Raw genomic sequence first — 25,731 nt, 5'->3', positions numbered from 1 at the left:
CCAAAACTCTCAACTACTGGCTTACCAGAATGGAAGAGAGACTTGTTTTATTTTACGAGACGAGATCCTTACTACTCATTACTGAAGATAAACAAGAGCTAAAAGTAACATAAATCACAACTGTCATCACACATTGTTTAAACATTTCCCAGCAGGATTACCCAACTTCCACCTTCCAACCTGAGAAGGTCACTATTTCACTGTTTCTCTGGGTATCAAAAATGCTGCAAAGCCAGACAGGACACACCCAAGGACAACACAAGCGAAAGTAAATCCAGTAGAAACAAGTCAAGTCACGTTCCTACAGTTAAAAAACTTCTAAATACAGTTTAAAAGCAGTTAAATATAAAATAGTTAAACACAAATTAAAAATAGACTAAATTTTGTTCATCTTGGCAGCATGATGTTAAAAAACAAAGCACACTAGTCATTGCTTGGCCTTTAATTGAAAACATTTCCAAGCTGCCTTGTCCTAGGCTGTGTGATATCACCTGCCCTCTCAGGAGCTTAACACGGATATTCTTCAGAGGAAGCTTTTGCAGGTGAGCCAACACTCACACCCACACTGAGAAACAATGCTCTGAATCCCTTTCAATTAATGCATAATCTGTTTCTGAAAAATGCCAGGGCCTGCCTCCACAGCTATGATCTCAGTTCTTACACCAAATGTTTTCAGTTTGTAAGTAAGTCTGTCTCGATAAATCTCTCACTCATGGAAACCAGATTTAACCGACTCGCTCTCTTCCACCTCTTTCTTTCAGGCTTTTGCCCTCCTGACAGACAGTCAACAAGTTAAATTATTCCTTCGGTCATGTATGTGTACCTTCGGATCATGCCCTTGCCTTCGGCATGGTTGCACAGACAAAACGGACTGAATTCAGCAGCGGTTTCTGGGGAGGGAAGAAGCGCCGGTCCCTGGTGCTGCAGTGCGGTAGGGCAACCCGCAGCCCACGGCACTGGCTCGTGGCGCTCTGAGGTGAGCTCAACACGAGAGACCACGTTTCATGGCAGAACCACACTCTGACAGGCTTTTTGTAGTGTTTGTGAAAGATGGAGAAGAACCAGGATGAGCTGGAGCTGAATTGGAGGTTGCTGAATGCCTCAGCTAACAGCGAGTACAAGGGGAATCTGGGACATAAACCATGATTTGGGGCACTTTTGAAGCTGCCCAAAGCCACAGCCTGTACCCCTGACATCGCAGAACAGATTGCAATGCAGAGTGGCTTACGTACTGCCTCCTCCGTGGCAAGTGAGCCATGGGACGAGTGAGAGATGCTGCAAAGAGCACCGGCAAAAGCCGTAACTGGTTTTCCGACCCCGGAGAACCAAGCCTGCGGCAGCTCCCGAGCTCTCACTGCAGCCTGCTTGACACCGCACGGGTGACAGGGCTGTTGTTATGAACCACCGTGCCAACATGCCATTCTCCCCCAGTAGCCTGAGTATGGGTTTGTTGAGGAAAATACTTCCCAGGACATGTGAGACTCCATGCACGCATATATGGTTAAACAATAATTTCTGGATAGGGCTCCAGAAAACATGGGAGATCTACCTGTCTGCCTGAATTACGGTGATGTAGAAGCAGCAAACTGGTACATCCTTCATAATTGTCCCCCAGCAATAAGGGAATGGTAGCACAGGCTGTTTGGAGATTGCTGGTTTGTGAATCATCTTCAGTGGTATCCTGAATTTTCAATTTTTTTTTTAACGTCACTTCTGTATGAGCCATATCTGTTCTATTTTCCTTCCTACCAGACGTACTTGCTTCTGTTTCAACCTTCTTTATACTCACTGATAATCGTGAACATGAGGAGCTCCATGCATGGGCTGCTGTGACTTTTTGCAGCTGGTTCTCTATGGGAGGTATCAACAGTACAGGAAAAATTTACAGAACTGAATCTTTCAACGCAGTGACATGGGCTGAATTCCCCAGCTTAAAATGCGGAAAAGCTGATGAAAGAGCAAAACAGCATTTCAGCCTCACAAAATTTACCGCGGGGCAGAAGCATGTCGGGATGGATTAGCAGTGATGGGGAGGTCTGCCACCCAGTGGCTTTTTTCCATACTGCTGAACAGCTACAGTAGCTTTAATCCACACTGCCTGCTGATTTGGGTTTGCGCTTTCACCTTTGTTGTGGCTGTACAAGAGGGGATAACAACAGGGACCTGGCACAGTCCCTGCATATCCAAATTCTCAGCGGTTGCAGCTCTGTGTCATGTTATTGTTGCTGGATCTTTGCCTGCAAAAACTTTATTACAACCAAAAGCGCAGGCTCCTGTTTCCCCATTGTCAGCACATTATTGCTTCCAACAACTGAAGGTGGGTGGTTGTTTTCAGAGGAGGCTCCTCCTAGTTCCAAACTGTTAGCAACGGGGGTTTTAAATTAAATTAACAGGTATTTCATTTTTAAAATCGTCATTGTGTTTGTGCCGCAGGGCAGAAACCCTGTTGTGTTTGGGTGGACACAGAAGAAGTTGTCAGGCGTTCCTGTTTCCCGTAATACCAGTGACATGGGGGAAGTGCACTGAGTCAGCTGCTCTAACACGCCATCAGCAGATAAAAAGCCCGTTTGCCTCTACAAACATGCAGCGAGAAAGTGGGGAGACATCCTGCAGCAAACATGTCAGGTCTGTGATGTTTTTCTGATATTCTTGTAAATAATTCACTGTACCAAAGTCTTTTTTCCATTAACTGCTAGGCTCGGGTTAGCATTGTTCCTCTCAGTTGCTGTTTGCATGTTTTCCCTTCTGCAATGGCGTGTTTAGACAACAGATAAATGCAGATAAATTTCAAACTGCAAGTCAGAGAAATTGTAATGAATTTGAAGGATGTTTCACTTTGATTTTTCTTGTTGACAGTAGCTATGGAAAAGCAAGCTGGAGCCAGTAAGTGGTAGGATTTCTTTTAATTCTCACAGATTTTTTTTTTTTTATATTGGAATAGAAAAAAACACCTTTTGGAGTTGCCTTTCTCCATTGGCTATGTGGGTAGCCCAAGTCACAAGATTAGTCTAGACAGCTAAGTTTTAGGCAAGCTAAAATTTGAGGAGATGAATTGTGCAGAAGCTAGTTCACCTCACAAGCTACACTGTGGCTTTATGATAGCGGGACTGAGAGGTAATCCCTTCCAGCGCATGCGATACCATGACTGCATCTGCTAGCACAAATGCCTGCACTAGTATCAAAATGATGCCGTGGGTTTCAGTCATGGATCTGAAAACATTTCAACGGCATGCATCACACACTGCGCTGGCCTGACATCTGGTTGTAAATACTGCTCATAGGCTGTTTGGACCGTTACGGGAATATACTGAATGTTGACACAACTGGAGCTTCGGAGGCAACTGCGAAACCAGAAGGTCTGAGCTATGCAGGTAGGCACTAATTCGGTTGTTCATCTCGCTTTACATCCATGCACAAGATCATGTCTATTACGGATCCCAGTCTCTGGCTGTCCGTCATTGCCATGTGAGCAGACTTTTCCACAACCAACAAAGATCCTACTTGGGCACGTAAGTTTATGTTGGGAATAGAGTTGCCTTTGGGATGATATTCAAGACCATCACAGAGAAAATGCAAAGTCTGCTGGGTGCATCCAACACCTGCCATCGAGCCTGCTTTTCTCTCTCCCTTAAGAGGGTTTCCCTCATGATCTAAGTTTCTGAATATTTCCTCAGTGTAGTCCTAAATTAAAAGAAACTAAATCTGGGACTAATCCACCCAAAGGCTTAGATTTAAAACAAGACCTGCCTTTTAGTCTGCACACTGGAGAACTGCCCTCTGTATTTGAAAAAATATTTTTTATATCATCTGTGTATTGATTTCTAGGGCACTTACCCTTCAGCAAAATTGGTCAATTCTATCATTGCTTGTCTCTAAACAGATTCAGAAGGATTCAAAAAGTCAGCTCAGTCATAATGACTGTTAGAACAATTCATTTCTGATTTTAAAAATGAAAGGAAAAGTCATGCACATTGTGTTGTAGGAGTTCCTGCCTCAGAGAAGATTGCAGAAAAAGATTTGAAGAACATGGAGAAATACCAAGCCAAGATTACACAAGCTGGCAACAGCAAGTGTGTTGATCCAGCTGTGATTGCTGGTATTATCTCTCGAGAGTCGCATGCTGGGACAGTGCTGAAGGATGGCTGGGGTGACCATGGAAATGCATTTGGTTTAATGCAGGTATGGTCAACCTTCTTAAAAACACAAACCTCATCCTTCTTTTGAAGCAGAAAGTCAGAAGAGTAGCAAGGTCCCCATTGAAAGGCAGCCCCCTAAACCTTTTTAGCCAACTCTTTGGCCAGAATAAAGCCAACGCTGACCCAGCTGTCAGCTCCCAGCACCAGGGAAGGACTCTGGTGAGTGTCAGGGCATGAGCAGACTGCTTTTGCACTGTGAAACCACTGCTTGCTTCCCAGCGCGCTCTTGGGAATGAAGAGATTAGTTATTCCTATTTCATACTTTAGATAATAAATCTTGTTTCAAAAAGCATTTTTTTTTTTAACTAAGCACGGAGGCCTGTAGGCTGCAGCTACATACAGTCAGGTTAATTAGCATTTATACACCACAGGGGCCTGGCTAGTGGGGGATCTTGCTTCATTATTCATGCCTACATTCACGTCCCACTTGTTTGCCAAGTTGTATGCTTATCCATACAATCCCTAAACATTTGCTGCATGCATTGGGATCTGCTTTTGTAACAGCTCCAGCCCCCTCAGACTTGCGCTTTACTACCCCATGGAGAAGAGGTGGAGGAGAAGGAGAAGGAGAAGAAGGAGAAGGAGAAGGAGAGCAGAACTGGGGCAGAGATCGAGGGGAGATCCCTAGAAAAAAACCCGGGGTTTTCCCACCCTTGATGCAGCTGGGGAGAAGAGGGGCAGTCACCTTACAGCTGGAAAAGCTTGAACAGCAGTAAACCCACTTTCTGCACCCTGTCACCTTTACAGCAGCAGCTGTGTTGGGTTTTTAAGGCTCTGACAGACAAGGAGGTGAGGCAGGCATTCCTCTTCAGTGCCCCGACAGTCTGCTATTCACACATCTGTGAGCTTCGCCTGCACTTTGAGCTGAGCTTGCTTCCTCTCTATACAATTACAAAAGAGGTAAACCATGAGATTAAAGGTCAAAATGAATAAAAGCAGCCTGTAAGCAATGAAGAGCTCTGGATAAATAGCGGGGTTTCTGGTGTGCTGATACTGCTGTCTCACTTTCAGGTTGACAAACGGTACCATAAGATTGTCGGGTCATGGGACAGTGAAGAGCACTTAGCACAAGGCACAGAGATTTTATGTGGGATGATAAAGGAAATCCAGAGGAAATTCCCAAGTTGGACAAAGGAACAGCAGCTCAAAGGTAGAGTGTTGTCAGCTTTAAAACACTTCACACATATATAAGTCAAGCGCAATAACGCTGTGAAACCGAGCACTTCAGAAAATTGAACACATTCCAGTCCCTCTATTTGTTTTATTGAGGCGTGGAATAATATTCCTTAATACTCACTGAAAGGAATAGAGGAATAAGAGTTGGTTAGCTTTCTAGCAGGCTTTTGGAAAACTTGGCAAATATAATGACATTTTTCAGTTGCAAGGAGTAAGGGTGGGTTTTTCCCCACCTTCTCCATTTCATTTGTTTTGTGTTTCTATACCCACCTACAAAAAGCTACTATCCTGGCAACTCTGAAGAAGGAACACATTAATTTTGAAAACGTATGGTCCTCTCTGGAGGAAACCTTGTATTCTGGAGCACCGATTACAGCTGAAGCAGTTCTGGTTGGGTCCCTGTATTCTAACTACAACACAAATATGCCTGAGGTTATTAATGTGGGTAGGCATGAAGGAATATGCACAAAAGGGAACAGTCATACAACTGAAGATGTTAACATTAGCAAAATACAGCAAGGGGACAATGATCACCAAGTCCGGATGTAAAGGAGGAAATTATGATTTCTTCACAAAGTTAAAACAGAAAAGGAACACCTCAGTGACAAAAATAGCTGGAAACGGTAATACTATGGCCAGCGGTACTCGTGAAAAGAAAGCTACAAAATAAAGCAATGCATTTAAATTGTGATTTTTATTTGCTTATTTACTGATGAAGTATCACCTCTGTTTATGTGTGTCTTTCACTCGCATTTCAGGTGGGATCTCAGCCTATAATGCGGGAGCTAACAACGTCCAGAGCTATGATAGAATGGATATTGGCACAACCCACAATGACTATGCCAACGATGTGGTGGCAAGAGCCAAGTTTTATAAGAGAAATGGATACTGAGATACCCAAGTGATGATTAGATTTGAGTCACTGGTTGTGTACTTTGCTTCTAATTAAAAAAATTCTGGATTTCTCCCCCAGAAAGAGTAAGAATGGGGGAGGGCAATAAAGCCAGAAACTAGTGCAAGCTTTCAATGGTTTTTTTTCAGCTAAGGCTAAAAAAATCACTTTAAAAGGTAACACTGCTAATAATCCAAACTGCAACCTATCTTTTGCCATTTATTTTTTATGTCACTTCACGAGAATATTCTAGCAGAGTTTTCATCTGTGCTTGCAGTTTCTCAAGCAGCAGATTAATGCTTGCAAGAAAGTTGTAACACTGCTTAACAAGATTTTATCTGCCTTAGATTTTTATCTGTCAATACATATGTCTAACAGCAGTACAAAATTGGTTTTTAACAACTTGCAATTTTGGAATTGAGCATTTGCAATAAATATTGCATATGTTTAATCTACTGGAAGAGTCTATCACAGTGTATCATATCTTTCAGAATACTTGCTCTTAACTTGGGTGGTGTGACCCCGAAGTGGCTGTTTATTGTGACAAGAGGGAAAATACTAAGCTATCCTTGACTTTTTTTTGCCCTTCCTACTACATTTTAAGCCTTTACAGTTGCAACAATCTGTAAAACTCAAGCTGCTGTAATGAATACTTCTATTGAAGCTATATATTATCTTCAGTGCAGGGTCTGGAGTAAGAATATGCACATTTCATCATGTTTTTAAAGTGGCATGTAGTTTGTAAAATCTGATGCAAGTTCATGCACAATAAACAGATCCTTTTAATCAATCACATAGTAAAGCTTTTGGGGAACCTTAGCTTCAGAGTTGTTGGGTCCATTCAGCCATTTCAAGACACACAGGAGAAAAGCAAGTAGTTTGAAGTGGTTTAAAAGAACCCTCAAGTGTTATCACTAGGGGCTAAAGGAGAAATAACAAAGAGCACAGGGGGGTGGGTTGGTTGGTTGTTTTAAATATGGTGCATTTTTTTATAGGTAGTATTTTGTACCTGTGATTAAATATATCCTGATGCTATTATTAGAATTGTATTGATCTACTCACATGACAGTATTAATTACCAAATCTGAAACAGTAAGTGAACCTGCAACAGAACAATAGCACAGAAATAAATTTATTCTTAAAACAATACATTTCCACATTGCTACCACGTATTGCGCCAAAGATTTGTTTGAATATACTTTAAATGCTACTGCAGGTAGACACAGGAAATGGTTCCTCCCCAAGAAGCAAGCTCAACATGAGTCAGAAAAGGCAGCTAAGGGTACCCTGGGCTGCATGACCAGAAGCATAGCTTGACCGAGGGAAGGGATTACACACCTCTACTAAGCACTTGTTAGACCACATCTAGAGTAGTGTCATTTTGGGCCCCCTGACCCAGGAAAGGCCAATTAAGTAGAGCAGAGAGCCACCAAGATGGCTGGGGCTAGAGCGCTTGCCCCATGAGAAGAGACAGCTTCAGGTGGACCTAACAGCAGCCTCACAGTACCTACCTGTGAGGGATAACTGAGGAGATGGAGCCAGGCTGGCTCCTCCTGGTAGTGCAAGGTGGGAAGAGAAGTGACAACAGGCATAAACTGAAAGAGGAGAGGTTGAGACGGGATACAAGACTGTATTCTACATATAACCATTCCCCGTGAGGACAGCCCGGCAGCAGAGCAGGCTGCCCTGTCCCTGTCCTCAGAGGTTTTCAAGACCCAGCTGGACAAAGTCCTGAGCAACCTGGTCTGACCTCAGCGCTGGCCTTGCATTGAGCAGGAGGTTGGACTAGGGACCTGTAAGGTACCTTCCAACCTGAATTTTGCTATCATCTTAAGGCAGCCTGTTTGTTCCCTGGCAGCATCTCTTACCTGTGCTTCATGAAGATTTACATGAAGCATTTACAATGCTGCATTAATGAAAGTATGTGGACACACACTGTGTTTGTGCACCCTGTTGGTTCAGGTCTTAGACCTGAGAGGAAATCTTTAGAGAACGTATGCCCTACAAAGAGGTTTAGGATAGCGGATTGACTGTATGACAGTTGTGACCTTGGAGGAAATACAATTTCAGAAACATCCAAACTTACACATGTATTAAAGATTTTAAGAAAATACAATTTCCTTTTTCATTAAAACTGCCAGCTTTTCAATTAAAGACAGCTGTAAACAGCTCTTGTAGCTAAATCTTACCCAGAAATAACATATACTATCTAAAGCATTTTCCATTCTCTATATTTGAGGAGTAGTTAGCTCTGCTCTAACTTAGGTAGTTTATCACACACTTTTAAGTTGTGCACAGTACCAAGCAAGTTTGTTCATTAACACATTCTTTCCAGTTTACACTGCAGTACTTTCGAAGGTTGTAGCATCTGCATAGTGTAATGAACAGAAGATCCATATTCACATACATGCTGTCTATGACAGAACCGGCAGCGCTCCCTGTGTTTGAGATTCACCAGGCTGTAGTGCTGTGGACGCAAATCCTGAATGTGCTGGGTAAGGCTGAGTGATCTTGGCCATGGTGGTCCGGGCCACCAATCCTGGTACTAGTCTTGCATTGGCTATCCCTCAGCAACAAGGCCCACTTGCCTAATTTTCTGGGCCCTAGTAGTTGTGCCATCCTTTTAAGCATGCCCTATAGCTTGGATGCACTACACATGTCCTTCAAAGGGGCTGAAATTTCAGCTTGTCCTGAGTACCTTCCTGTGGGAACATGATCAACACCACAGAGAGACTGCAGTTAAACTCACTGCTGTGCAAGATGCTATGCAGATACTGGAAGGAAGGAGGGAGGGAAGAAAAGCAACATTCATTTATCTGCTTCACTTTTTCCTTGCTATTCTATATACTTCAGACTGACACCAGTATTTTCTGTGTCCTTCCCACTACAGCCCACAGCTTGTTGAGAAAATTGAGTTTTTTCAGCCCAATTTTGCGTTTCTGCCTTCAGCCTGTCTGAAGGAACCATTACACTCTTCAATGCCACTACCACAGCCTATCCTTCTTTTTCCTCTGCACACAGTGCTTCCAGCTTTCATGTCCCTCTACTGTTATCTCTATTCCTTTGAACTCCTACTGGTGTTTACTCTTCTCTGCAAGCATGCAGAAAGGATAAACACTCATTTTCAGCGACTGTATCCCTCTGATCTTCTCACAACATAGAGTCATTAACTCCTCTAGAGCGTGTCTAGTGTGGGAGAGGCTCACACTGTGGTAAACTATGGAATTTATGCTCACGGGAATGAAAACTACTTTATCATTTGATACAGCAGCAGCTTCCTAACTTTCGCCACAATTCTTAAAACTGTAAATAAAAATATTCACACAGTGCTATTCAAGATCTTTCAGTAAAAAGTATTATTTTATAAACTTGCAGCCCGTAATTACTAACTTGCATTAAAGAGGTATGCTTCCGGATCTCCAGATTTCTAAAGTTTGCAATTTTAGAACAGGAAAAGCATCAACTTTCACACAGACTGCAGCTCTTAGGCTATTACTATTAAACATAGTAGTGTTTAAACATGATTTAGGATCAAGAAATACATATGAAGCAAGATAGCATGTTTCCTGAAAAACAAATTATACAACCTACCAAGATGTGAATCACTCCTTCTGTTATTCCCAAATGGAGAGTTCAGGTACTTTTTAAGCTACAGAGGAGGCCAGACTGTTGGCTAAGGAACAAGCGTGAGATCTGGATGACCAAGGTAAGTCACCCAAATGCCTGCCTCAATCAAACGACACTCTTGGTGGACAGCCAGTCAATTCTCGTGTAACTGGTAAACAGAGAGCTTTTCAATTCCAGTTCCTTCCTTTGCGCAGTGAAGGTGACATCATGCACCACCATTGTAAACCTTTACTGTTAGCTGGGAAACGTCCTCACTATCATTAGTTAGATCTAGTCTACTTACTTCGCTGCTTATCTGACTTTTATAAAGTTTTCCAATAGCTAGCCATAAACTGCAGTAATGTAGCCACAAAATTAAAACACAAGGACAGAAAGCCTATCATTCATTTAATATTTCAGGCAAACATTACCAACACTTAATTTTATATTTGTACACATGTAATCCTTCTTTAAGCATCAGTGTCACCTCCGTTACTCACACCAGACACAGTAAGAAGTAAGCTTACATTTCATAGACAAACTCTTAACTTGGGAGTTAAATTATTTATTTTATAAAATATAAATCCAACCAGCACACCTTATGACTTAATTTCTTTCTGCTTCACAGGTTTCAGATGCCGTTTAATGACAAGCTCTCCATTGCTCGTAAGAAAGGTGTCCGACATTTCCTCTTCTGTTGGCAACCCATAAGGCAGTTTCAGTGGCTGTATTCTACAGGCAAAAGAGTTTGCTTAGTAAAGTCCTATGGCTAGAAGAGAGTTACATTAAGTATTCCAAATTAAAAAAAAAAGTTAACAAACCTTATCAGGTGTTTAACAACTTTCAGCCTGGAATTCACAGAAGGGATATTTTTGTGCAGTCTTGGCTGATGCGCCTATATAAAGGACAGAATAGGTTTTACAAATGCATTGCCAAACCCCAAATCTCTGTTCACTAAACTTTTCACACTATCAGTAAAACTACAAACCGTATTTGCAAATATAAGATTTAGAGAAAAATTATGCATCAAGAACATACATAAAAATACAAAATCAAAACTTGATCAAACTCTTGATTCCATTAAAATGACAAATCCAGATTTATTCCCATTATATTATCAGTATATTCATATATCTTCCAACTATTAAAAATAGTGTAAGTGTAAATACAGTAGTTGAGGAATAAGACTGCTTGCTTCAGTTAGATATTAAATTGATCAAGCAAACATTGTTTCTCTGTAATATAACACTGACTAGACAAATTTTTGCACAACGTGCAATTGGCCTGAAAAATTTGGATACACACATCTTTGACACAAACTCTTAAGAGTCTGTTTGAAAATTTATCATCCGATTTGGAAGCATTTTCAATAATAAATGAGTCTTATTTGCCTACCTGCAATATCTGAAAAATATGAACCATAGTGAAAATTGAACTCAATGAATTTACAAATCTATTTTTATTATTTTAGCAGAATTCTCAAGGTAAGGTTCTCCTCAGGCAGGCACAGAAATACCATACAGTGATATTCTGAATTCCCACTAAATAGGCATTTGCCATTAATGTTCTTCTCACCTCTTAACTGCGTCATCGATTTCTCAATTACATTTATTTTATAGCAGCTGTAAAGCAATCTGAGTTCTGTGACTGCAAAACTGAGGTCCTTAAAAAAACCTGCCACCTTAATTCTACCCTATGTTTACACATTTCTGATGTACACAATAAGTATGAAGAACAACAATCATACTTTATCCAGTCCAAGATCTTTTATTATCTTCTTTTCCCAATACGGGCGACCAATTACACTTTTTATTCTAGTAATAACATGGATTTTGTGGGGCTGCTCAGGGTCACCTCCATACTTTTCATGATCTCCAGGCTGCGGCTGAAATACCTAGAATAAAAAGTTCACAAAAACAGAGGGTTTTTTCCTAAATATCTGAATTATTACAGTTAACAAAACAACTTTCTAAAACATATTTCAACCGTGGTAAAAATTCTTACATGTTTAGCTGCATTTCTTTTCAGAAGGTCAAAGCACCAACAAGCAACCTCAAATTTAGCTTTTATAGGATTAAGTCAAACATACTTTTATAAACGTTTGCACTCTTGAGTTTGGCTGTACAACTGCATAGAAATACATGGACAACACTATGCCAGCACAGCACTTAATTCACCTGCATCTCATTGAAGAACCTCTACTTAGCCTCTGAACAGTAAGTTTTTCCAAAGGCTTTGAGAATGACTTTAAGGAAAAGAGTCAACTAATACTAGATGGTATCTTGCAAAAATATAAGCTAAAAATATAAATGTAAAAATGTACAATGCAAGTCAAACTTCCAATCTCTTTGGTTTTAGTTATTTATTGAATAGACTATTTTAGTTGGAAGGGACCTACAACAACCATCTAGTCTAACTGTCTGACCACTTCAGGGCTGTCCAAAAGTTAAAGCAGGTTAAGGGCACCGTCCAAATGCCTCTTAAACACTGACAGGGTTGGGACATCGACTCCAGTGTTTGACCGCCCTCTTGGTAAAGAAATGCTTCCTAATGTCCAGTCTGAATCTCCCCTGGCGCAGCTTTGACCTGTTCCCACGCGTCCTATCACTGAATCCCAGGGAGAAGGGATCAGCACCTCCCTCTCCATGTCCCCTCGTCAGGAAGCTGTAGAGAGCAGTGAGGTCGCCTTCAGCCTCCTCTTCTCTGAACCAGACAAGCCCAAAGTCCTTAGCCACTCCTCATAGGACATGTCTTCCAGCCCTTTCACCAGCTTTGATGCCCTCCTCTGGATGCATTCAAGGACTTTTAACATCCTTCTTAAATTCTGGAGCCCAGAACTGCACACAGTACTCCAGGTGAGGCTGCACCAACACTGAATACAGCTGGATAATGCCCTCTTTTGACCAGCTTGTCATGCTGTGTTTGATGCACCCCAGGGTGCGAGTTGTCCTCTTGGCCGCCAGGGCACACGGCTGACTCATGCTGAGCCTGCTGCCAACCAGCACCCCCAGATCCCTTTCCGCAGGGCTGGTCTCCAGCCACTCCTCTCCCAATTTATACTTGTGCCTGGCATTACTCTGTCCCAGGTGCAAAATCTAGCATTTGTTCTTGTTAAATTTCATGCCATTGATGGATTGCCCAGTGCTCCAGTCTGGCCCTCTGCAAGGCCTCTTGTCCCTCGAGAAAGTCGACAGCACCTCCCAGTTTGGTATTGTCAGCAGACTTGCTAATGTTGCATTCAACTCTTGCATCCAGATCATTGATAAAGATATTGAACAGAACTGGCCCTAGAATTGAACCCTGAGGAACACCGCTGGTGACCTGCCGCCAGCCAGATGTAGCCCCATTCACTACAACCCTTTGAGCCCTGCCGTTCAGCCAGTTCTTCACCCAGCGCACCATAAACCCGCTTATCCCACAGTCTCTAGAAAGCTGTCATACCACAGACAGCACAGAATTAAGCAGGCTAATACCTATTTTTCACTTTCTCAACTACTGAAGCACATACCGAGTCTGGAATTCTCGACCTGGTAAAGAGACAACGAGCCCACACTGCGGACGCCATCCCCTCCATCCTCTTCCCCAGCATCTGCAAAGAGATCAGGACACAACTCGTCGGGACTTTCCTTACAGCTCTTCAGACTTGCGAACGGGTTACACAGCCGCTCACGCTCAGACCGGGTGAGCACATATCCCGCGTTTATCACGTCTCTCGGCGGCTGAAGAGCAGACTGTGCTGACACCGGGCGCCCGCGGGCTCCTCCGCCTTTCCAACGGCCGCGCTCTCCTCTCAGGGGAAGCGCCGACCGGGCGAGGGGGCGAAGCTGGCAGCGGGATGAAGCCACCCCCCCGCTTCTCCTTCCCCCCCCTCAGCGGCGGCCGCCATGGCCGCTCCCCACCGCCCCTCATCGCTTCACAGGGGACGCCCCCCCGCCGCCGCAGGCGGAGCGCCTGACAGCCAGTGCCGCGTCGCGCCCGAACCGAACCGAACCCCCAACCCACGGGCCACCACCTGCCAAGCGGCCGCCTGCCTCAACCCGCCTCCGCCCGCCGCGGCCGCCATCTCCGGTGCGCAGCCTCCCGGCCGGGCACCAGCACCACGGCACTTCAGTTCCGCGCCGGCGGAAGGACATCGGTGAGACACAGCCCCCCCCGCCCAGCTCCCCCCCCCCGGTTTCTATTCCCCTAGCGACGGGTGAGGCGGCGCGCATGCGCAGCTTCCCCCCGGCCCGGCCCGCGTCCGTGCTGGAGGCGTGGCCGCCGCGTGCCGGTCCCCGTCCCCGCCGCGGCCCCCATGTCGCGGGCGGGGGGCGATGGCACCGTCGCGTTGGAGCGGGCCGGGGCGGAGACGGTGAAGCGGGCGGTGGAGCTGGACCTGGCGTCTCGGTTCCAGGAGTCGTTGGTGTGCTACCAGGAGGGCATCGACCTCCTGCTGCAGGTGGTGAAAGGTACCGGGCGGTGGGCGAGGGGCGGTCTGGCAGCCGTTTGCTACAGCCGTTGAGGCGGTTGGTCGTTAAACACACACCCCCCCGTCCCCCCGTCCCCCTCCGTCCCCGTCGGAGCCGCCAGCCGCGGGTGGTTCTGAGGAGAGACGAGCCGTGCTTGCCGCCGAGGGCCCGCTCCCGTCCCCCGCCGCCTCCCGGGGAGGGAGAGGAGAGCCGGGGGTCTCTCCCTCAGCGGGAGAGCGGGGGCCAGGCAGGGCTCAGCTCCCCGTCCTTCCCCCCGCCTCGAGGAGAACTGGCCTGCGTGCTTTTGATTCACAGCCACGAAAGATGAGGCAAAAAAGCACCGTTACCGGCAGAAAATATCCGAGTACATGACCAGAGCCGAAGACATTAAAAAACACATTGAAAAAGAGAAACAAGGTACGGAGCTGCGACGTACCCCTTCGCGTTTAAATACCCGTTGTTACGTGAACGTTTTGTGGGCGAGGTAGTTGACGTGGGAATTACGCCGCGATCTTTTCTTTTCAGATGGCAAATACCATAAGCAAATCAGGATAGAGGAAAATGCAACAGGTTTCGGCTACGAAAAGCTTTTCCAAGAGTACCTTAGTGAGATTGTTTCTGAAGTTTGGGTGGAGGACCCGTACATTAGGCATGTTCATCAGGCAAGTAGATGTTCGGTGTAACTGATGCAGATGTAACTACTAAAAAAAATCAAATTACTAAATTAAATAAAACTTTTACAGTTGTATAACTTTCTGCGATTCTGTGAGCTGCTAGTTAAGGGGCCATGCAAAGTGAAAACAATCCACCTCCTCACTTCCTATGATGAAGTAAGTGTCTACTCTTTGGTTTCTGTTTCCTTGTAGTCAGGTGATACTGTTGTCCGAAAAGCGGATTCGTTAGCCGGTGTGCAATGAGCCAATTATCACACACGCAGGAGAGACATTATTTATTTCATATTTGCATAAAGATGGGTGCTAGGTGGTAATTCCACAAAGGTAGCACGCCCTGCAGTTAAACAAGCAAGCAATTTATACAGTTTTAGATTCACCCACTTAGTTTCCAAAGTCCTTCCCCAAAATCATTATTGGTAGTCACTTACCTGCCACCATTTCTATTGGGCTAAGGTTTTCTCCACTTCGAATTAGAAGTACAGTGTTCTACACTGCGTGCTCAAGGAGGGGGGGGGAGGGGGGTAAGTCTTTTAGGTCTTGAATTGAGTCAGTGGTCATGATCTCCTCCTGCTGCCTTTACTTTTCCCCTAGTTCATGCTGCTTTGGCAATCATCGGGTGCCTTCTGGAGCAGGGTGTTTCCTTTTTATCAGTCTTTAGTTGCTTCTTCAAGGGTATACTGGCTGGCAAACCCTGCATCGTTTATACAAAGTAACCAGACCTACATAGTGAAACTATTGAGTAATGGTCCTCCTTAAAGGACAGTGCATGGTGTTTAACCCTAAATTGAGCAGTACCACCACAGTTAGGCTGTAACTCAAACACATGACCACATGCAAATATATATATGCGCACACATATTTATTTTTAAATACACATTTATTATTAACCGTACTTGTTAGACTGAGGCTCTGACACCTTCAGCAGAAAACACGAAGAGCAAAATAAATATATGATTGTTGAACATAAGTAACTTCATAAATTCAGGCTTTCCTGATAACTAATAAATTTTCGGTAAGCAGGATCTTAAATGGAAAAGATATTTTTGTGAAAGCTTTGTTGTGGAAAATATCATCAAAACCAAAACATCTGTTAAGATACCTTTTTTCCCCTCTTCAAACAGCTGTATATAGTTGTCATTTTAGAGGCTTTGATGAGCTAAAACCTCTCAAACTATCACTGCATGTATTTTGCTTCAAATAGTAACACATATCTAGTTTCAAGGGGCTGAGAGTGACCTCCTCCTCCACGTTCTTTAGCAAGTACCTGTAATCTGTCTGCTTTTTATCCTGTCTTTGAAACTGCAAATCCACCTTCATCCAAGTGACTTTCTTTGGGTTTAAGTTTTTACTAAAAAGCTTTTGTTGGTGAGCTTAGGAAGAAGTGACCGAAAGTAGAATATATGTTTAAAAAAACCCCAAACCTTCCACATTATTTTTACTTTTAACAGGGCAGTGGAAGGAGTCAACAGATAAGTGGCTTGGAAGAAATACAACAATCACTGAGGAATTATGGAGTAACACTGAATATTGCATTTTCATCTTCAATACATGATCGAGAAATTAGGTGGGTGATATAAAAAATTAGTAAATGCCAGTTATTTGAAGTCAAACTACGTAACCCTAACTTTTGAGACAATTTCTAATTACAGCTGTGGTTAACAAAGTGGAAGGCAGTGGCCCTCACTCGGTAAAATCAGCCCTCTGTAGTTTCATGTGTTCTAACTGAACATAATAGTAGATGTCTCTTTATACAGAATGGTGTCTTTCCTGGTTCATATAGGTATTGGTGACACTAGGAAATATTGAAACAAGAAGCTTGTGTGTCGTGTGGGTATAACTTTTTTTTTTATTCAACATATTCATGGTTTTCACATGTGTGAATTTTTAAAACAGATTCAACAATGGATGGATGATTAAGATTGGAAGGGGTCTTGATTATTTTAAGAAACCACAGGTAAGAATGCTTTGATCTTTTTAATTAACTTATACTGTAGAAGAGCTCGTTCTATGTTCACCATGTCAATTCTGTTAATTTCTGCAGGGTCGTTTCAGCATTGGATACTGTGACTTTGACTTGCGACCTTGTCATGAAACAACAGTGGACGTCTTTCATACTAAACATACAAAGAAAATGTGATCAAATATGACTGCTTTTAATGAGTTTTTTTATAAGCATCAAAATGTAAGACTAGAAGATGCTGCTCGAGTCCAGCTGTCTACCTGCGGAAGCAACTCTTCTAAGTACTTAGTCCAGCACAGCTTTTATAATCTATAGGTTTAAGAATATTTGAGACTTTTCAGGCTGAGAAAACACAACTGTACAATTCCTCCACTGTACTTCCCTATAATCTTAATTAACACAATCCATGTCTAAATTTGATCTTGATTTCATAACAGACCCTCTCAAAGGTCTCTTTACTGTCATTTCTTTTTTTACTATTGATTTTGTCTTGAGCAAATTTTTTTTCTTTCTGTCTTTAATTGACCACCTCACAAACATTTGAAGTTGGACTGCCACATGCCCTCTTTTACAAGCAGCCTTATCTATTTCCTCTAATTCCTGTATTCTAGTCATGAGTACTGTTCTGCTGTGTTTTAGTCAATCCCATAATACCTGATTTCACAGACTTTACTGGTAACCCCAGATCTAGCATTCTGTTCTCCAAGCTCCTTGCGTACAAACATTGTAGTTTCAGTATACAAACATTTTAGGTTCATCTTATGTGTCTCTGCATGATGGATTTGGGGTTGGAAAGGATGCAAACAGCTGTATTCTTTTCCCTGTCACTCCTATATGTTCTTTTATTCCGTGATGTGTGGTCATATACCTGATTAGGCGTATGATCCTCTCCCGATCTTTTTCCCTGACTTGCAAGTTAATGTCCTTCCAGCTAGTCATGCCAGTTGGAACTGTGATAAGCTATTTCCCTGCTACTAAGATAGTTCCCTAAAAAAAATAATAATTGATTTTTAAATTCCAGAAGTTGGATACCCTGAAACTTTCTTGTTGTTAAGGATTCCAAGGAATATGCTAGTCTACTATGCTGGTAGGAAAAGTCAGTCTTTTCTTGTCTTCCCTTCATCCTCTGCAAAGCAGAAGGTATCACCTGAGCTGCTGCTGCTTTTTCTCCTAATACAAGTGTTCTTGATTCTTGTCAGCAAGAATCTGGCAAAGTTGTACATTCTGACATGAAGAACAGGCAGTGGCCTCTTTTGCAGGTCCCATCAAAATCTTTTCAGCCTCAAGACTGATAGGTGCCTTATGCTTTCTGCACCTTGTGATACAATATGCCTCCATATTCTAGTAGCACATTCATTGCTAGAACTTTTTCTCTGTCCTATGTTTCTTTTTCCTGATGGCTGGTGTATTCCATTATCCTTTTTTTATTATTTGCTTTATTTTTCTTTCACCTTCTGTCATCTAATGCTGCTATTCTTTTAGTCTTGCCTCTAACACAACAAATCTATTCCACAGCTATCAAGAAGAAACAGAGCTGGTCTTTGCCTTGTTCTCTGAGTCACAATTTGCCAGTGGTCTGCCTTTATGCTTTTGCATAATAATGTCTCAGCTTTTCAGTGTCACATCAGCAAAAAGAATAACATACGTGCCATACAAGCTGTACACTATCAGTCGATCCCCCCAAACATTCCATAGATGCTCCCTGGCTTGCTGCTGTGATACTAGGTTTCTGGTCACTGTCAGTTTTATTCAGTTGTGTATAATACTTGCCTGTTTTTAATGGGAATAAAGAGGTTTTTTTATTATTTGTAGTTTTAGTCATCTGTTTGAATTTTTCTCTGCACTGGTTCACTGTAAGTACAGTAAGTTTCCCAAATGCGAAGCTTTGTATCTTCTAATCTACTCCAGCAATTTCAAACATACAGGGGCAAAATAAAAAGCCACCTTAAATATTTTAGATCAACTTTAAATTTTAGTACTTAACTGGAAATCAAAGGAAAAATCTTTATGCTTTCTGCATCTTGTAATACAATATGTCTCTCTGTTCTAGCAGTAAGCCCCTCTGATGTCGTCCTCTACAAATACCACAAGAGGCAAGCATGGTCTTCCCTCTCTTGCCCATTTGTTGCTAGAACTTTTTCTCTGTTTTCTAATTAGACTATAATTCACTAGCTAAGACTGCAGATTTCCTGCAGACTCCATGGTTATGCAATATCTGCATATATGTACAACTAAGCCTTTAGTGACATACCAGTTGGCGCTGCACTGCTGTTGTTACCTATAAGATCTTTATCTCTGAATTGCTCCTTTCACTGTCAGTAGGAACACCATGTACAAAGAGGACTGGGTGTCAATGAATGGAAAAAAAAAAATTATCAGAGCAATCTAGGAGTACAGTTCCGCAGTCATTTTACTGACTCCAGGCCATGTTCTTCTGTGCTGCCATTCACACTTACGTAGTCAGGTCATCACCAGGATTGTACAGCCAGGACTGTCCCTCCTGGCATCATCTGTGGACATGAGCTTAAGCCACCTTCCCTGCTGGAGTCAGCTGAGTGCCGTTCAGGGCTGGATTCAGGGCTGGATTCAGCCCTGTTCGCTGCTCTCCTTAGCTAAAGGTGGGTTGCTTCTGCCATGTGATTTCCTCTGACTGAGTGCTGGTCAACCAGCCATCTTTTAAAGGTGACAGTGTGGAAGTAACATAGTAAGGCATCATAGGCCTTTGCAGGGCTCACTTGTTAAGAAATATTTGCAGGTAAGGGTCTCATCTGGTTGGCACAATTTAATTAACAAAGGAGGGAAGCATTCGTAAAAGCATATACTGCCTAGGGCTTCCTAATCTGTCTAGAGACTCCTTACCTGAAGAATTTCAATTGCTGCTTATCTGACAGTTTGGTGAAGAATGAATTGTATAACCTAGCAGTATACAAACTCTGTAACTGCGTTGCTTGGGCAGAGTTCCTATCAGCAGAGGCTGTCTCTGCTGTTCTGTGTTCTCTCCTATAGTAATAAACTGCTGCTGTTCTGACCTGATCAAAATTGCATTCCAGTTATTCTGCGACAGAATTTGGTGCCGTGGCTTGGATTCGCGTGTCCTGCTTCTCTTGGGAGGACCACAGACTGATCCCTGCCAAAATGTCCTTGGTGCCACTCAGAAAGGTAAGGGACCTTTTGAAATCCCTACTGGAGCTTCAGCCAAGGGTTGTCTGTCTGGACAAGGACACTGGAATCAGAATATCCTTACAGACCTGATCATAAGTCTTTTAAGTCCAGTAGGATTCAGTTGCCCTAACTTTCCACCCAACTCTTCCTTCATGCCGCAGCCTCAGGAATGTGTTTAGGACAGCCCCAAGGACATTAACATCACTTTAATTTTGCTTTTTTACTGCTCCTTTACTTTCCTTAGGCCAGACTGGTCCTTATTTATCTTGCCCTATTAACAGCAATATTGTTTCTTGCCTAATTGATACTGGTGTTTCTTGATCCACTTTATCTCCCTCTGATTTTCCTGCAGCTCCCTTATCTTCAGGAGTAAAGGAGTAAAAGCTGTTGGTATTTCAGGACAATCTGTGTGTCATCCAGTAACAAGCCCTTTGTAACTATCTGCCTCATTTCTGGATACCATGCTTTCCTTTTAAGTCCTACCACCCCAGTTTACCTTCTGGGAAAAGACTCTGATGTCAGTTGGGTTGTACTACATTTTGTGCCCTGAATGGAATTTACCTTGATGTGGTCACACCTCAACAGGGTGAATTTATGGCTTTTTTGCTTGATGAACCTCCCACTTCAAATTTAACTAACTCTACTATTTGAAGGCAGTTTGGTGAAGAAAGAGTTGTGTAACATAAAGGTATATAAACTGTGTAACTGCCTCATTTGGGTAGAGTTCCTATCAGCGGAGTCTGTCACTGCTGCGCTGGGTTCTCTCCTACAGCTATAGCAATAAACTGCTTCTGTTCTGACCTGATCAAAATCGCATTCTGCTTGTTTGGCAACAACAGTGAAATATATCTTGAGCCTTTCTTTCATAATGTTACTTTATATCGAGCTCTTATTTTTATTTAACATGAAAACTGTCATTTTCAGTTCGCTATTGCCTTTCATTCGCAAATTTTCTCCTAGGTGGTAACATAAGGAACCTGTTTCTCCTAGATCTGTATTTGCAAGTGTATTTCCTAATGTAGAAGTATTCCCACTTTTAGCCTAGATACCAGTACCTATGGCCACAGTGACACCCAGCTTTGTGCCAGGCAGTGCAGGTACAAAGGAGGCACATATGGCCCAGTTAGCCTCTCCTGCCCTCATCACATAACCCCCCCCCCCCACTGAACTTCCTAATCCTTCCCCCACTTCTGCACATGCATGGACAAAAGCCCTAATCCAAGGTAGAACTGCTGGACTGGTTCACTACACATGGTCTTTGAGCTACTATCCACAAGGAGCGGGATGCAGGCTGGGGGATCCAATGCAGCAGCACAGGGGCAGTTTTCCATCTACCCTATCTCATCTGTGTCAGCCATTTGTACCTTCTCTGCTACAGAGCCAGTTTGGGATACTGCCACCATTTTCCCTGGTTTAAGCAGCGACGCTGTCTGTCAGCATGGAGCGATACAGGGCTGCGGTCCATCGCAGTGGCTTACATCCTACAGTTTGGGAACCGCAGGTGCAGGCAGCGTGAAATCTAATTGCTAGTAGGTAATATTAAGCAAAAGCACAAGATGAAACAGTTTTAATGACTAATAAGAGAAAAATTCAGCTTGTAGAAATTGTTTTAATTTTGTTTTCAATAAATCAAATAAAAAAGCAGCAGCAGTTTAACTTACATTTTCAAAATGCAAGTCACATTAACATTACCATATTCTCACATAGCAGGTTCCACCTGTTGTGCAACTCATCATCTTGTGGACACACTCTTAGTAACGTTGCTGCTAGCGTAGTGGTTTCATTCGGGCAAAACTTACTGCCAACAAGGCTCTTCACCAGTTCACTGCATAGTGCTGGTGGCAGCCACTGCTCCGGCAGATCAATGTTGCAGACTTCAATCCTTCCATGCTTTACATCCATATCTACTTTAACATCAAGAACAGAGTCTTTATAGACCATGTTAAAACAAGTGCTAATGCTGAACTTCGGTGTCTTTCCATACACCCATTCCCAGGTTTGTAGTTCCTTAGTTTTATTATTAATTCCAGGAAGCACAGTCTCATCAGCTGGATTTATTAAGGTGATGTGATGATCTATATGGTGTTGTGTAGCATATTCTTCAGCAATGGCATCCAGGAGCACCTCACAAGTTAAACTAGGATCCTCTTCAAAGAGATTTTTCACTGAGGCAGGCACACTAGGAGTGGCATTGCTTTTTAGCCCTTTATAAGGACTTTTTAGCACAGAAGATAAAACAAACTTGTCTGCGTTACAGAGTAAGGTACAGTGGTGATAAGCAGTTGTCCTTCCCAGCTTTGCAGCAGTACCTGAGATTTTGTATTGCCTATTTAGCAAGATGTCATATCTGTCAGTGACATGTACATCTAACTGGGGGCGCAAGGCTTTCAGTGCCTTCACAACTAGTTTCAGGTTTTCCATTCGTTCATATTTTTTTCTGGTTGTAAAGAAAGTCAAATTGATATTGCCTAAGTCATGGTAAACTGTCCCTCCTCCACTTCTTCTCCTGGCTAGTTTTATACTTTTTTGCCTCAAGAGCCTGAGGTTGCATTCCTGCCAGGGGTTCTGATGTCTCCCTATTACCACAGCTGGGGAATTTCTCCAAAGGAAAAGGACCTGTTGGTTCTCTAAATTCACGTGGTCATGGATCCAGTCTTCCACAGCTAGATTTTGGTAAACATCATTAGAAATAGACTGGATAATGAGGCTTCCACTAGTTGTGCTTCTGAAGCCAGCTTTTGGAGACCTGAGGATGCAGCATAGCTGAAGGCAGTTCTTCAGTGATGACTGGAGTACCATGTTTTTGATGACTGGACAGCAGATGGAAGGAATGCTTGATCTGGTAAAGCTGAACGCGGCACATCCGCAACCTGCTGTTGTGACAGAAATGAAACGCTAGTGGCAGTGACGATGCAGTCACGCTCTTCCCAAAGCAGCCACGCTCCTGAACTGACGTGGGTTACGAGGCACGCTTCTCCTCCTGAAGCCAGTGATGCCGTTCAGCTCAACGTAACAGCTGGGGCTGTCAGAGTAGCTTCTCCTCGCGGTCCCTGGTGCCTAAAAGACCAAAGGAAGAAATGAAATTAAACTGCGCATCTTCCCCTCAGTACAGTCCTGCTGATGCAATTTTACTTCGTGGATTTGGCTAAACTTAACCTGAGCGGTCCAATTTATTAGTCTTTTTTCATTGGTCTGATAAGAAAAAAACCGGCGTGGCAAGCTGACGACCTTGCTGGGTCAGTGCCGATCCAGCCAGGCGCAGGCCTTGCTGCCGTGGAGCCTGCGAGCGCCCTACCGAGAGGCGAGTCGAGGCGAGCCCCGCGGACTGACCGGAGCCGGTACCGCCCGCTACCGTCCCGCCGCCGTTTCCTTCTCGGCTCAGGTCTTCCCTCCGCCACGGCGGCCTCCCCTCACCGCGGGGCAGCCGGCCCCGTGCACCCCCCCCGCCCAACGGCCGCCGCTCACGGCGGGACGGGGCTGCGCCCGTGGCCCCGCCGTCCGCCCCTCCGGAGCGCCTTCCGCTTCCGGAGGTCGGGGCTGCGGGAGCCGGGCGGGGGAGGAGGGGGCTGCCCCGCGGTACGCGGGCGCCGGTGCGAAGCCGTGAAGGAGAAGGGGAGGGGGGCGGGCGGACGGGCGGGCTTCTGGTGCCCGGGTGAGAGCTGAGGGGAGCGGGCGGCGGCGCGCGGAGCGGCGCGCGCGGGTGCCGCTGCTCACGCGGGGCAGTCGAGAAGGAGCGAGAACGATCTAGCCTGGCGAAACAAACAAGAACCCTTCTGTGGTCGGAGAGTGTAAACTGGCCAGCGGTACTGAAGGAAGTAGGCCGGCGCCGTAACTGCGACGCATGGGACGGCTCATGCCAACAAGAGGCGGGTGCGCGGCCGATAAAGCGGGCGATTTCCTCCTGCAAGACCCGGCCGTGCAGTTGCTCGCCACGGGATGCTCTGGGTGCTGGAGGCTTTCGTGAGTTCAAAAGGAGACCGAACAAGTTAACACAAATGCACAGAGCCCCGTGAAACACATAGCAACTGTCCACGAAGATACAGAAACTGAATGTTGATAGCATAATTCATTAACAAGCTGGGAGTGATCAAAGACTAGGTAATTAAAGTTGTATTGCACGCAGCAGATTGTCTTCAGATTTGCATTGATTTAAGCCATTCTTAAAGTCTGCCGGACCTCAGCTATAACTCTTCTTCGAGAGCTATCGTCTGTATTTAAGCTTACGCTGCAGGACAATGTTCAGAGCCAGCAGCTGAAGTTTTTATCCACGCTAGCATCTATATGGGCAAATGTGTGCTGTATATCTCTTGCTGGTGTATGTGTATTCCTAAAGGATTGCATGCTTTTACCTTCCACCTTAATATTGGAGTCCTAAGACATGAAGGAGTTGTAGAGAAAGAGGTTGGTAGAGGGGGTTGTGAGAATTCGCATAGGCTATTCCTCTTGAACAGTTACAGGTAAATAATTTTTCTTCTTTCTAGTTCTAGGAATAAATGTCTTAAGAAGAAATGCCAAGTTGATATCCTTATTCAGATGAAACAGTGAAATACCTGAGGAGGCAGTTTGGCTTTAGGTATGTAATTGAGTGTTCACCTATTTGCTTTACCAATAAAGAAAACCGTTGATATGACCTGAATTGCCTTTACCTTCTAATTGAAGAAACAGTACTAGGACAGCTATATTCCCTGAAAGGTGAAGGACAAAAGAAGGTGGATAAGGGTGAAAGACTTCCGAGATGAAAGATGCGGGCTTGGGGTGGTTTCCTACTGAAGAACTGGATCATTAAGAGCAAGACAGTTCCTTACCAAACTCTTGAAGGAGATGCGTGGATGTGGTAGGGCAACAAAAAGTAAGACACCGTCACCACTTGTGTCCTGGTGGTGATTAGCTGGAGAAACACTCTTAAAAGAAGCCTGACGTGATATATGCCCCAGCACGTGGCATGTTTTATTGTCACATTAAAAAAAGAAAAAAGTTGGGAATTATTTTAAGCAGTTTGAAATGGGCATAACTTGTTGCTAAATTAGACTGGTGATAACTTTTCACTGGGGTGAACTGTTCTGTAATGCATAGGGTAAAAAGCATGCAGACTTTGATTGTCCATAGAAACATGCTGATTTAGCGTTCTAAATATTGAAAAATCAACTTCTGAGGCAGTTGGCAAAATGCAAAAGTGAACTTGGGCACTTTAACGCTGGTCAGAGGAAGTGAAATGCATCTTGTGGGACTTCTGATGTTACTAAAAAACAAACAAAATGTGGGACCGTTTGTTTCCATTTTGGCACTTGACTCAGAAATTTGCAATGTGTCATTTTGCCACAGGGTGTCACTAAAAACATACCGTGAGCTGTTAGGCTCCAGTGTTTTTCTAGTTGAAAACTGTCGGCCTAACCAAGGCAGCTCGTTCCCTTAATTAGAACCAGAATTTGCTAAAAAATGTGAAGTGCGCAGAATACTAGGTGGACAGGTAAAAATGTCATGGGTCTGTTTCTGATATGCTGAAGGATAGAACACATGTGCAACAGTAAACACCTTTCCTGAAAAGTGGCTATTGTTGAAGAGAAACCCAGCAAGATAATTAGAAATATTCTGGTAATAAGCAAAAAGTATGAATTTA

At 43.8% G+C, this 25,731-nt stretch overlaps 4 protein-coding genes across 12 annotated transcripts; 2 read left to right on the top strand and 2 right to left on the bottom strand.

Moving 5' to 3' along the window:
* The first annotated feature begins 2,375 nt into the window (after positions 1–2,375).
* Positions 2,376–7,054, top strand: LOC104317147 (lysozyme g). Its single transcript, XM_009917844.2, has 5 exons — positions 2,376–2,625; positions 3,282–3,371; positions 3,983–4,179; positions 5,208–5,346; positions 6,131–7,054. The coding sequence occupies exons 1-5, from the start codon at positions 2,619–2,621 to the stop codon at positions 6,262–6,264; spliced, it is 567 nt and encodes a 188-aa protein (XP_009916146.1). The 5' UTR covers positions 2,376–2,618; the 3' UTR covers positions 6,265–7,054.
* A 3,207-nt stretch (positions 7,055–10,261) lies between these two features.
* On the bottom strand, positions 10,262–14,018 carry MRPL30 (mitochondrial ribosomal protein L30). 2 transcript variants are annotated; one of them, XM_069770063.1, is made up of 5 exons: positions 13,883–14,018; positions 13,379–13,459; positions 11,618–11,764; positions 10,692–10,765; positions 10,262–10,602 (listed from the first exon to the last, which is right to left on the bottom strand). In XM_069770063.1, exons 1-5 carry the CDS (start codon positions 13,931–13,933, stop codon positions 10,470–10,472), a joined length of 486 nt encoding a protein of 161 aa, XP_069626164.1. In that variant the 5' UTR covers positions 13,934–14,018; the 3' UTR covers positions 10,262–10,469. The 2 variants fall into 2 exon arrangements, with proteins under 2 accessions (XP_069626164.1, XP_069626165.1); XM_069770064.1 differs by lacking the exon at positions 13,883–14,018 and adding an exon at positions 13,541–13,665.
* Positions 14,019–14,082: 64 nt separating this feature from the next.
* On the top strand, positions 14,083–21,758 carry MITD1 (microtubule interacting and trafficking domain containing 1). Of its 5 annotated transcripts, XM_069770056.1 has the most exons (8): positions 14,083–14,308; positions 14,634–14,735; positions 14,844–14,980; positions 15,062–15,148; positions 16,441–16,556; positions 16,886–16,946; positions 20,003–20,111; positions 21,493–21,758. In XM_069770056.1, the coding sequence occupies exons 2-8, from the start codon at positions 14,687–14,689 to the stop codon at positions 21,642–21,644; spliced, it is 711 nt and encodes a 236-aa protein (XP_069626157.1). In that variant the 5' UTR covers positions 14,083–14,308; positions 14,634–14,686; the 3' UTR covers positions 21,645–21,758. The 5 variants fall into 5 exon arrangements, with proteins under 5 accessions (XP_069626157.1, XP_069626155.1, XP_069626158.1 ...); XM_069770054.1 differs by lacking the exon at positions 21,493–21,758 and having other exon boundaries at positions 20,003–20,919; XM_069770057.1 differs by lacking the exon at positions 21,493–21,758 and having other exon boundaries at positions 14,084–14,318; positions 20,003–20,919.
* On the bottom strand, positions 21,667–23,569 carry LIPT1 (lipoyltransferase 1). Of its 4 annotated transcripts, none has more exons than XM_069770051.1 (2): positions 23,271–23,569; positions 21,667–23,171 (listed from the first exon to the last, which is right to left on the bottom strand). In XM_069770051.1, the coding sequence occupies exon 2, from the start codon at positions 22,911–22,913 to the stop codon at positions 21,792–21,794; it is 1,122 nt and encodes a 373-aa protein (XP_069626152.1). In that variant the 5' UTR covers positions 22,914–23,171; positions 23,271–23,569; the 3' UTR covers positions 21,667–21,791. The 4 variants fall into 4 exon arrangements, with proteins under 4 accessions (XP_069626152.1, XP_069626153.1, XP_069626151.1 ...); XM_069770052.1 differs by having other exon boundaries at positions 23,343–23,569; XM_069770050.1 differs by having other exon boundaries at positions 23,410–23,569.
* Positions 23,570–25,731: the final 2,162 nt, after the last annotated feature.

The sequence above is a fragment of the Haliaeetus albicilla genome, chromosome 25 (genome assembly GCF_947461875.1).
Source record: "Haliaeetus albicilla chromosome 25, bHalAlb1.1, whole genome shotgun sequence".
Taxonomy (NCBI): domain Eukaryota; kingdom Metazoa; phylum Chordata; class Aves; order Accipitriformes; family Accipitridae; genus Haliaeetus; species Haliaeetus albicilla.
This window is presented reverse-complemented; position numbering and strand designations above follow the sequence as displayed.

What these genes read in the sequence shown, in the direction of transcription:
- LIPT1 (XM_069770051.1), bottom strand. Translation starts at nt 22,913, where the DNA reads ATGGTACTCCAGTCATCACTGAAGAACTGCCTTCAGCTATGCTGCATC.
- MITD1 (XM_069770057.1), top strand. Translation starts at nt 14,165, where the DNA reads ATGTCGCGGGCGGGGGGCGATGGCACCGTCGCGTTGGAGCGGGCCGGG. An exon ending in CATTGAAAAAGAGAAACAAG is followed by an intron (nt 14,736 to 14,843) that starts GTACGGAGCTGC and finishes TTTTCTTTTCAG; the next exon opens with ATGGCAAATACCATAAGCAA. An exon ending in ATTATTTTAAGAAACCACAG is followed by an intron (nt 16,947 to 20,002) that starts GTAAGAATGCTT and finishes ATTGCATTCCAG; the next exon opens with TTATTCTGCGACAGAATTTG.
- MRPL30 (XM_069770063.1), bottom strand. Translation starts at nt 13,933, where the DNA reads ATGGCGGCCGCGGCGGGCGGAGGCGGGTTGAGGCAGGCGGCCGCTTGG. An exon ending in GGCAGGCGGCCGCTTGGCAG is followed by an intron (nt 13,460 to 13,882) that starts GTGGTGGCCCGT and finishes ATCTCTTTGCAG; the next exon opens with ATGCTGGGGAAGAGGATGGA. An exon ending in AAGATCTTGGACTGGATAAA is followed by an intron (nt 10,766 to 11,617) that starts GTATGATTGTTG and finishes TCCTTTATATAG; the next exon opens with GCGCATCAGCCAAGACTGCA.
- LOC104317147 (XM_009917844.2), top strand. An exon ending in ATGCATTTGGTTTAATGCAG is followed by an intron (nt 4,180 to 5,207) that starts GTATGGTCAACC and finishes TCTCACTTTCAG; the next exon opens with GTTGACAAACGGTACCATAA. An exon ending in AAAGGAACAGCAGCTCAAAG is followed by an intron (nt 5,347 to 6,130) that starts GTAGAGTGTTGT and finishes CTCGCATTTCAG; the next exon opens with GTGGGATCTCAGCCTATAAT.